Below are 12,889 nucleotides of genomic sequence, written 5' to 3'. Positions count from 1 at the left end.
TGTTGAAATATTTTTGATCTGATGTTGTGAACTTTATACTTTAAGCTATAAAGCATTAATTAGTGTAACCTTAAATATCTAAAAAATATCCGGATATGGAAAGTAATTTTAGAATAACAAGATCCAACTTTAAGAATACTCTTAAACAGGACTTCTATGTATATATGGCAAATCTCTTTCTAACTTATTATTTATAATTTAATATTGTGTTAAATATAATGTAGAAATATTTAATTATTATTTATAATCTTTTAATTCTTTATATATAAATTAATCGTAATACTTAATAATGATTTGAACGTCAAAATCAAAATTTATTATTTTGAAACAGCCATTTTTCCCCTTTTTTATTTTTAGCTTAGCATAAAAGGTCAAAGTTCACACTTTCGCGACGTTTTCCGCAAATCCCGCTTCATTTTTTTTCGCACGGATTATATTTGGCTTACGCTTTCATATTGCGCATTAGAAATGTGCAAAAATAGCCAATTTATCCCAAGTAAAGACACAGTTTTTTCCGCAAACTTTATAAGAAATCGACCATCAGCGATTTTATTAAAATTTGTGAAAGCAATGGATTGGGTAATATCGAAGAGCGTTTAGGCTTTGAAAAAATTAATAGGCACTGGTTACACTTAATACAGCGGAAAGTATCACGTTTTCAATATTCGCTATTCGCCAATGACACCATTCTGGGGCCTGATGTCGTGTTTACAATTTGTCTGAAGAAAACGGCGATGAGATTGCGCAGCGAAACTGAGATCCAATTTACGGCGTTCGCATTTCGATATGGGGGAAAAAACGGAAGCTCGTGGAGAGGAGCTGGAGGCTGGTCAAACGAATTAACCGGAAGTTACCGTCTGCTAGTCTGAATTTTCAATATAGTCACCGGACTTCGATAGATTCGAGTTCTGATTGAAGCCGGCGAATGAAATAGCAAATTGCTTCGTTAGTTATCCATAACGAAGTTTATATATTGCCTCAAATGAAATGACGTAGAAAATTCATTTTGTTCCATAAAATATTACGTAGATATATGAAACCACTTTTTTTATAAATAACATTCTAAATTTCTTCTACTGTACACAATTTCTTATATATGTGAAGATTTATTATAATAAATAAAATATTGTGTTTATGATTAATAGTTGAATTTCAAGTAAAAGTACCAAAGTTTTTAAAACAAAAATAGTTTATTTTTACACATGTCTAAAATATCTATGATGAAAATAATGATAAAATAAGTCGGTAAATTTACAACTGACACTTTTTGCCTATTATATTTTGGTAGTTGACATGCGAGTATAAAAAAAATTAAAATCACAAAAGTGCTTATGATCGACAATCAATAAAAACTATAAGTTTAAAATAGCCATCAAAGTTATACAGACATATGTTTCGGTAAATATAATGTAGTTCTAAAGAAAGTGTCTTATCAACATACAAGATATTAAAAAATAGCTAAAATAGTATTATATTTTTATTCTTTCAGAGAAATTCTTTGGTTAATAGTGTATTTCATTTTTATCCCTGCACTTTTTAAAAAACATTTTTTAGTAATAAGCAATATAAATTAATCATGTTTAGTAATTAACAATATGAATAAAACATTTCATTTTGGTTCAGTTATTATTTGTAAGTTTATTTGTAGAGCAAGAGCCATGGTAAAAGTTTCAAGAATAATTTGTGTGGTTATATAATATATAAGAGAAGATAGTGACGTAAAATGAAGTTGTCTAAAATTATTTCAAACTCTAAGGATGTTCATTTATCTATCGAGGAGGAGGCAATCTCATCTGGCTCAGCTGCTCTCTGTGAAATTAATTACGTTTTAATATTTTCCTTCGTTAGGTTTGCTTCTATATGTATAAAATCATTATTTAATGTTTAGATACATATGTTTGTATACCATCGTGAATTTTAATTAAATTTTGCTTTAAATATTATAATTTTATTACAATCAATTTCATACAATCGCAATATAATGATTTTAGCTATATACTTAGGTATATATTGTAAATTGTGATATATAAATACCATATTGTAATATTTTTATTTTATCATATCGATGACCATAAATATTAAGTTTTGGGTGACATGATTTAATTATCTTATAGAATTTTATATATTTACGTATAAGCTCTAAAGCATTATTTTAAAAATACATATTTACAAGTGATTAACTGAAGAATAGACAGCAGATAGAAAAAATTAAAGAATAATTGTGGATACTTCCTCTAAATTTATAAGGCGATTTTAAATGCTAAAAATCAACCTGGACCCGATACTGATACCTAAATTACATACATATATTCGTAGAAATAAGTTGTAAAATACGAATTTAATAAACATATATCAAACTGATCTACCAGTGTTATAAAGTCTCATCACTCGGCTTCCAAATCCGAAACTGCAGTTGTTTATCTCAATTAAAAAATAATTTGTTACAGGTACAGTAACTTATGAACCATCTTGTATTATTCGTCGTAACTCGAATTATACTGTACCCGCATCTAATTTGTATAAAACTCCTACACATACGGATCATCACCGCTTAAAAGCAACCACGTAAATTGGATCCGTAAACCGCATCGCGAATTCACGTAACGTACACACTCGCACGTATCAAGAAATCTGAAGCACGGCCCTTTGATCAATTTGATCAGTTTTTGCTGTGATCACATGTATGAGCGAATATCAAAGGTGACGCACGTACAACACGCGAACATGTTCTAGGTTAACGCCCTTGTACACTAATACCCTTTTGTTAAGGGATATTGTGTGAGTGTGATCAAGGGATTCCACGAAACGTAAATCCGACCGCTGATTGCGCGGCAAATCCTAACATTGTTTTTGATCAACATCGTCGATTGCGGGCGAAAGTGTATCGAAAACGAACGACGTCGGGTCCAATTTGTTACAAAGGTCCGACCCCGTGCAAAGGGTCCGCACTCGAACACAGTAAAACCTTTATTCCGGTGCACCGATAAAAACTCGCCCCGATTCCCTTTGGTCCCGATAAGCAGCGGAAACCCGTTGATCACACGAAAGAAGGACTATCCAAACATCTCTGCGGCTAAATTGATTGTTATACAGGATGCTGCAAAGCAAATAAATATATATAAAAAAATATTTAATATTTTAAATATTAACTAAAAAAATATTTCTTAAAGATTGATTTGATACAATGTAGTTTTATTACTAGTAAAAAAAAGTATTTCTTTATTACAATATAATATATTGACTAACAAAAATTTACGGATATTTATAGCAATGTTAAAAAAAAATCAGAGGGATATATAAAGGCAATGTCAAGATGAGCTTAATATTTTGTTGAAATTCACTCATTAGCTCCATTCTCAAAAGAAAATATTTTTGTTGCTTCTTTGATTCTTACTGAAAGCAAAATTAAAAATATTTTTTGCACAATTACAGAAAATGCACATTACCAGTAAATTTATATTATGTTTTCACTAATATAATTTGCCTAACTCGGCCGGTTAAAATGTATCAAATAATTGATTTACGATTTCACTGCCCAGTTTCAGTAAAGCTATATTTGTTCACAAACGGATTGCCTGGTACGCATATTTCCACATGATCAGAGATTAAGAAAAATGTGCCGTCGTATTTTTGGACAAAATACTACGATGTAAAAAATAAATAAAGCCAAACCCAAACCTTATCAAAACGAATTAACCTAATAAAAATCTAAAACTATTCATTAGGTAAAGTTAAGTTAATTAGCTTAGGTTAGGTTTGGGTTTGAGCAGAATATACATGTTTCGCAACTGTTAAATTTAGTTACAATGACAGTTTAGAGCAACATATGATTTACTACGTAATCGCAAAGTAAGTGTCGTTTCTTTAATGAAACAAAAAAAATATTAATAAATATTTAATTTAATTTTATTGATTAAATTTTTTTTCTTAAGATATGTCATTCCTATCTCTGTCATATTTTTAAATTTTATTAACATAAATGTCAATCATTAAAAATGTATTAAAATATGATTTCACTAAAACGTCAGTGAAAATATAACTTCATTGGTAATATGTATTCACTATAATATTTACCTAATAGATTTGTACAAAGATTATACGTTTATCCTGCAATAATAACTATAATTAAATAAAAGCAAAAGAAGAAATCTTATTCTTATTGAATTAAAAAAACAGTTAATTCACAGAAAAAAGATAATAAAGGTATCGAATCAGTTATACATACTTTTAAATGTTATATAGACTAAATGAACTTTTCCAAACTTTTCCAAACTGATATGAAGACTATTAACAAAATATAATAGACTGCAATGAAATAATTTTTTCACATTTATCTAGCAGTTTATGTAATAATCAATCAAAAAATAACTTAAGTTCCATTTAAAATCTATTTTATCAACAACTGACACCGATTGTTTTTATTTTATAGCACATGGTTTATAATATAAACCACAACGACCAAGTTATCGAGCTGATATAAAATTGCAAAAAAAATTAATGCTACGTACTATAAAATTATTTTAATGAAAATAAATATTTTTGTAAAGTAAATTTTATAATTATTTGGTGAAATATACAAATTGTGAATATAGGCTAAACAGATTTTTGCTTAATAACAAACAATTTTTATTGAATATATTAATAAATTTAATAACACATCTTGCTAATATTTATTTTATGTAGGTTTGTCTTTAAACAAAATATTTAGTATCATGAATATTTAATTATTTCACAAAATAATATTTATAGCTATAAAAAAATCAAAAGGTATTACCTAATATATATTTAAATCATTTAAGTTGACTATTATAGTTCTCACTATAAATTTTTATTTACCATTTATTATTATCCAACTCTTCTCTTACATGATGTAAAATAAAATCTCAAGATGTTTAAAAAAGGTACGCGGCTAGGGATTCGAGGGGATTACAAGAAATATATTCCATGTCAGGTGTTCACAGATTAGGTGATGAGGGAATGTCATGACGATTTCATGAGCGAAAGTACCTTAGGGGCTATGCGTAGTAATAATATATGTATTTATATGAAATAAAATAAAGGTAATATTAAAATTATAATATTGTTATCGCGCATTCGATCGAGGACGTGAATACACTCGAAGGAGGTTGCGGCGGCAACTTAAGCCTTTAAGTAAGGCCTAAAGGGCTTCGAGGATTACGGCGTAACCCTCTTATTTAATATGGAATATAATTAATTATGAATGTGGAAGATTAAAATAGCGAAGTTATCCAGATTTGATCGTGTTAAGATTCGTGTGAGTCTTTGCCAGAAAATAATTATTATGTAGTTTTTTTATGGCTTTAAAATTTATAGATATTTTATTAGCATGACAAAAGCTTACTAGAAAACAATTTTAAGAGATTTTTTAATTATTGCTTTTTTATATATGAATAAAATCCGTTTTATCTAAGATACTCCACGCATTAAGATGTCATCTAAAATGTTCGCTAAAAAATTACCATGATTTTCCGGCAAATTTCACAAAGAAGTAAAAAAAATAAAGACAAACTCTTCCGAGCAGAGGCAAAACATTTTTTTCGCTGACCTTTTTCTTAATCGCGGTATTACGAGCATAATTTAATTTTCTGCCTTGGACCCTTGACAAATATTCCGGTTCTTTATTACACCCTGCATATTAAATTACTTGTCGTATCTCAAATAAAATTTGGTAACGCCGTCGCCGAGGTCAGAAATGATTTAAAATTATAATTACACCGTAATGGCGGCGATATTTTTAATTTATTCAACGACGCCCCCTTATCGCGACCGCCATAATGCAATTTTTCTCTTGACGTTTTCGTTATGCGATAGCTTATCACAATCGGTTAAGTTCAGCTGGTACACAATATTTATAGTAAGTACATAAATACAATAACTTGTATAAAATAAAATAAATACCTTAAAATATATATGAGTAGAGTTCAAACTAATATAAATATGTTTATTATATTCCAAGAATTAATTAAAAAGCTTTTTACAGATTATTTAAAAAATAATACTGTCAAAATATTTGCACATTCTTGTCACAATTATAATGGAATGTATAAATTAAAATCTGTACTTTGTTGCAAAATTATTAAGATAGGTTTGGTTAACGAAAAAACAAACAAACATCAGACTCATAAATATATATTTAAAATTTAGATCAGTCGTCTCCTTACTATTAGATGTCAATATATAAATCTATCAAATCATTATATTTATTTTGAAATTAAATAAAATTTATAAGAAAACTTTTAAATAACCATTACTTCCTTGAGTTGCTAAAACGATATATTAATATACAATGCTGTATTTTATTAGACCTATCTATTGTAAAAAAAGGTAACATTTTCATGTGAATAGTAAATTCAGCCTTACCTAAAGAAATTATTTATTTATCTTAGATATACAAATGAAATTTAATTGTATACATATTACATATATTATTATAATATAGCGGATACATAATATTTTCGTACCATATGTCAGTATATATGCTTTAGCTTTGAGAAATTATAGAATATCTCTTTATTTTTTATATCCATATTTTATAAAGGGACTTCAGATAAAAAAACATTTTTATCAATTTAAAATAAACACATTATTTATTTAGCAAAATATGACGATTGAGACAATTTCATTCGGCATTGCGAATAATAATGAGATGTTTTTGCGTACCAGTTAGTTCCTCTTTAGATGAATATAATCTGCTTGATAAAAATACTGTTTTTGTGTCTATTCAATTTTAAAAAAAATGTCTAAAACATATATGTTTTTTCTGCGTTGTTGTATGTGTTTGAGAAGGTTGTGCGTAAAAAAAATAATGTTTGTACTTACTGCCCTGTCAGCAAGGTTTCGTACTCTACAGTGAAGATAGGCAGTTTGGCCAACGGCCGCTGTCACCTCTCTTTTTGTGGAGTTGTCAAAATATGGCTGCTGGAAAGGGTCCCAGCTAGCCGCGCTCGCACCTGGAATTATAAAATATATTGTACAATATATAAAATGTTTGGGTCTGAATCAATCATTTCACCCCAAGTAAAAGGTTCAATCTGGCTTTATTATTTGAGTCAGCAAATAACCAATATTTATATTGGTTATTTGCTGACTCAATTGCACTAATTTTAGAAGTTCCAGAATTAAAGATCACAGTTATTTATTAAGTGTCATAAGTCAATAAACGTTTATTGACATTTTTAGCGCATTAGTCGCACGTTAAATTGCCGATGGGATACATGTTCCGAGAAAAATCTTTATTTACTAAAGCAGTAAAAAAATCTTATTCTTAAAATTATTTTAGTTTATGTATTATACATTAGCAATATTTTTTTTAATCTATGATAAATAATCGGAAAGTGAAAGTATAATTTTTTTATTTTGAGATTCACTTATAACATTATAACATTATTATTTAATTATGTTTTGTAACTATCCAAATCCAATTTTAACAACTTACTAACATTTAGTGTCGTTCACAAAAAAAATCAAACGTTAAAGAAGGATGTAATAAGAATGGAAAAAAATACAGAAAGAAAAAATTACGCGTTACACATGGAAAGAACTACACAAGCGAAAAATTACACACGCAACAATTTCACATTCTTTAGTTATTATATTTAACCCTTTCGGTGTGCATATAAAATATCAAAAGAAGAACAACAAATGTTCATTTCTTTCATTAAACTCTCATATGCCTATATATCATATAAAGTTTTATATTTTTTTTCATAGACTAAGAAGCATATATTTATAATAATTTAGTCTTTCAATATACACATTTTATATATACAAAGTAATAAGATTAATTTATAATAATCCTCTGATCAAATTTGATTTTTGTTTAAAAAAAATAGTAAGATTTTTATTATTTAATAAATTCTTATTATATATATACACTACTATAAATCACTACAAATCGGCTTAATGTTTATATTCCCTAATAATATTATTGCCAAACCATTATATTTTTTCAAACAATAAACTCTCGAAAATTCGTATATCTTTATGGACGGCAACCCAAAAATCGCTGCGTCAGATGAGCGGCCCCACATTAGGGATTTCTATCACAGACGGCAATAAAAATTTGGTCAATCAAAATATATATAAAAAATTCAGACATTATTATTCTGAGGATCTCCTGCGCGTACCCACCTTTATTCATCGGGAATTTGGAATTTTCTTTTGTTTCGAAACAATATCCCATGGACGTTTTCCCCTCATCCCCTGCGGGATTCTGCGTCTCGTCTCCGTGAAGGCTGTATGCAAATCAGTCCTCTCGACAAGGGTACAAATTTATTAGGGAATAAGAGGGACATTAATGAGAGGGACACTAATGACATCTCCCTTGACAAATTATTTAAGAAAAAAAATAATCTCATTAGAGCGATAGATGCGCCTTCCAATGTTCAATTAAATATTATATTTTGCTGAAGCGAAGAAATTTTCTCACCAATTCGTATTTCAATATGTATTAGCTTAATTATTATTGGAAGCTTCGTTGTATCTCTTTTTTTTAGGAAAATATGTTTTTCTCGTCGTGTTTCTTTCTTGTCGCAAAATCAGCTTATCTTTCCGTGTAAGAAGCGAACAAGTATTGTATTTCGTTAATTGGGAATAATCCCAAGAAATACGAATTTTACGCGAAGGTGAATGTAAATAATAATAAAATTGTTTCCGTCGTTTAAATTTATTACTTGTTTATTTTGCTCGATATAGATACATTATTAAAATTAACAAGAACTCAGATTTTAAATATTACAAATAAAATGCTGTTAACTTATTTACTTAGGAATGATTCACTTCTAAAAACCTAATATGATAGTAATTTAGAAGCTGTTAATTAGTTTTATTATTTATGTTCAAAGTAATGATACAAGATTAGTAGATAGGAACAACTTATTTTACTGTAAATTATGTAAAGGTCTGCGTGACATAACCAGGCCTCTAATTTTATATGTATATCAAAATTGTGCTTTTCATAATGTGATCCGTTTTCTTAGAAGCATAAAACTAAACGGTTGCTGGAATAATTTGCGATTGTTTTTGTTTATGAAAATTAATTTATAGACAGGCAAAATGAGTCGAAACTGCGTTTTAAATTTAAAGCAGTAAATATTATCATAAAAAAATAGTAAGAAATATTTTTTTATAACTGACGAACTCATTCTAAAAAATCAAGAAAAAAATAGTTTTGCTAAGCGTTTACTAATCGACTAATTTTATAATTAATGACTACCAAAAGAGATAGCAACACGACATTTTTTATAACGATATAGACAAGCAACTCGTTTCCAAATGCATCAAAGTCCATGGTACTTATGTTGATAAAAAGTCTGATAATATATTTGAGCACCTATATTATATCCCTTGTAGTAAAAAATAAACGAAGAAATTTTGAGAAACTGAACTAGTCACGGACATTAACTAGATATTTTATGCAGTATATAAAAACAACAATTATCTTGTTGAGGTTATCCCGTGTACAATTCATTGCTTAGATTGGCTTCTTTATGTAGAAGTTCTACTTGTAATGAACGAAACCCTAATTCATGACACAAAGGCTGCAGAACTAAAATGATTATAATTACGGAATGTTCCCGGTGTTACAAAGGGCTCATCTCGTTCAATACATTTGTATGTGATATATTGTTTTTTTAGAATAATTTATAAGAAAATCAGTGAAGGTGTTTCAAGTAGTGAACATAACAGAGATACACACTGAAAAGTGAGTTATATATTTATACATGTGCCTTATTATTTTTAGCTTTCTACTGTTCTTATTTTATATTTTTCTAATATTATATCATTTTATATATTGCTGGATTTTCAATTAATTATTTATATATTTACAAGATCGTAAACATAACGTTATGATTGTTGAATCAAATTTAGCTTTTAATACATCATTCCATTTAATAAAAAGGTTTTGTGTGTATTGTATTACATATAATATTTTTAACGTACACATATCTAGTGTCAATTCTATTCAAATTGGAATGGCACAATGTGTAATAATATTATATCCATGTCACTTAAGACGCTGGTAACGATCCATTTGTATACAATCACCTTGTTTACATCCAATTATATTCACAAACACAGCTCTATATCATATTAATATGAACAGATACTTCAATATAAATATGAATCATTAATAAATTATTATATCTGTGACAAAATATATAGATATTTGAAGCATAATAGTTATTAATAATAATATGAATAACAATACATGCATACCATTACAATTGAAACATATTTTAAAATGAGAAGTATTTATTTAAAAAATGAATTGCTAAACTTCTAAAATTATTTTAGCTAACTTCGGTAATGTAATTTTATTATTAAAAATAATAAATTAGTTTTAAAAGGGTGTCAGATTTGATTTTTATTATTTTAAAATTCATACTTTTCATACACTATCATAATTAATAATTATATTAAGATTGCAGTTTGATGCGAAATGTGTAAATATTAGTTGATTTTTAAAATCGTTAATATATAAACTTACTAGCACGAGAGACGCCGACTATTGACCTAAAAGACATCTCATATAAACCTTAGTGCTTATCAACTTCTAACGTAACTGGGAGATCGAAATTAGTGATTATTATGTAATTATAATTCCGATAGATTTTCCTAATCTCACGATTGAATTAAAATCTAGTTAAGTCGTACATGTTAGGTATTAAAAATTCAATAATAATAATAGGCTTCTATAGCGCATAAACAATATATTATATGTTTGAAGAAATAAAAATACTTAAAATATAAATGAAAGTAAATATTCATTGTATACTAAATACTATAAAAAATTTTCAACCAAGATTTTTCAAAAACCTTACGAATAAACCTTATCGACATGAAATTAAACTCTTTTAATTTGTAAAAATTCAGTTGATAAAAATAAAGCTCAAAGGAACAAAAAACAAATTTTAACTGAAGAGTACATTTCATTTTTAATAAAGAGTAAATTTATATAAGATAGAAATATTTTTGGTTAATGAATCTAAAAAATTATTACTAAAAAAGTAATCATAATTAATTTAGGCACACATTATTATGTATAAAAAATGGTAAAATATATGTGTATATATATAAGCATAATTTTTATTAAAAATCATAAGATATTTATTTTTGAAGTTCTGTATAAGCGATAGTGAAATATTTGAGATTTTAAAATAGTAATCACAGTTTTTGTACTGAATTTCAAAATAACTTTTACATTAACATTAAACAACAAATTTGAAAACATGTGTATGTGTAAAAAATTAACAAATATTTGTATAAATAATACAGATTTAATTTGGTTTAGTTATTATTTAGAAAATATATAATAAAACACTGAAATTATATTAAGTATATTTTAAATAAAAAGATGTTCTTAAAAAACGTTTAAAACTGTTTTATTTTAGATATTTGATATTTACAACATAATAAGAATAAAAATAACAAAAAAAAAATGTAAAATATATCTGTTCATGAGCAATACTTTATAGTATTTGTAAAAATGTTAATAAACATATCTCATAATTAAAATAATCAATTTATGACTTAAGAAATGTTTTTTGTTAAAAATTTAATGTTAAGGCGTTAGTCCAATGCATTTCCAAGAGGTAAATCAAATCAGTAATACTATATAGTAAGATAACAGTCTAAATTTTTTTTTTAATATTTATAAGTTTTTTATGTTGTAATTATTTTAGAAATTATTTAAAAAATATATAATACATCAAGTGATATACCCAGTTTACTTGATCACTGGTCTAAAATTAATAAATAAGTATAGATAAAAGAATTGGTAGGATATTAGTTGAACTATTGTGTAACGATATTACATTTGTTCAATGAAGCAGATAACATAATATTACAAAAGTTTGTAAGGCGATGAGAGTAATATTATATAAAAATATATTTACTTATAATATATAATTAAAAAAGTGTGCATGAATAATCGAAATGTTAAGATTTTAATAAATTAAGGAAATTAGTAAGAAAATAATTTGTTACCGTGGTATTTCATTGTATTTATTGAGAGACAGATGTGATTTTAATACTTTAAATAAAGATCATTTAAGATTAGCTAGATATAAGAAAATAGGACCAGGAACATGTTGGTTATATCCCTAGGGCTTGAAAAATAAATAAATAAAAAAATATGGGTTTCTATGATGAAATAAAGAAACACATCATTATGCTCAAAGGACAACAATTTTAGTTACAATTCATGTAATTTATATATATATATATATATATATATATATATATATATATATATATATATATATATATATATATATATATATATATATATATATATATATATATATATATATATATATATATATATATATATATATATATATATATATATATATATATATATATATATATATATATATATATATATATATATATATATATATATATATATATATATATATATATATAATATGTTTTATGGATTTAACAAATAGATTATTACAATATAAAATTAAAAACAAGCAATAAATAAAAATATATTTTATTAATGAATATTTTAAAAACTTCATTCAATTTTTTTTAAAATACGCGAGGTAAAAAAACAAGGAATGTGTATAAGTTTAGGTTTAAATTTGGAAAAAAAATATATTAGGTTTGTACCTATTTTTTATTGTCAAAATGTTATAAAAAGATACTTAAGTAACTTTGCAAAGCCTACGAAAATGACTATTTTTAACTGAGCTTTAAAAATCATACATGTGATAGCAATATATATTTTTTATTATAGCAAACTCGTCTTGTTTCTGTCTCTACTTTTTGCGTTGAAGTCGATGTAATATATTTTATGTTACTTAATTTGTTTGTAAAACGGAAACGAATCCTACGCTTCTTTTAAGTTATTTGCTTA

At 26.2% G+C, this 12,889-nt stretch overlaps 1 protein-coding gene across 2 annotated transcripts in view; it reads right to left on the bottom strand.

Moving 5' to 3' along the window:
* LOC148236869 (protein amalgam-like) overlaps positions 1-12,889 on the bottom strand; it is a 151,678-nt gene that overhangs the window by 74,569 nt on the left and 64,220 nt on the right. For both annotated transcript variants that reach the window (XM_088183258.1, XM_088183257.1), the window contains exon 3: positions 6,841-6,971. In XM_088183258.1, coding sequence (XP_088039384.1) covers positions 6,841-6,971 — 131 coding nt within the window. The remainder of the gene's footprint in view (positions 1-6,840; positions 6,972-12,889) is intronic.

Source organism: Plectrocnemia conspersa, unplaced genomic scaffold, assembly GCF_051122295.1.
Source record: "Plectrocnemia conspersa isolate PC_06_02 unplaced genomic scaffold, ASM5112229v1 ptg000003l, whole genome shotgun sequence".
NCBI lineage: Eukaryota > Metazoa > Arthropoda > Insecta > Trichoptera > Polycentropodidae > Plectrocnemia > Plectrocnemia conspersa.
The sequence above is the reverse complement of the archived record's forward strand: the minus strand, read 5'-3'. Positions and strand labels throughout refer to the sequence as shown.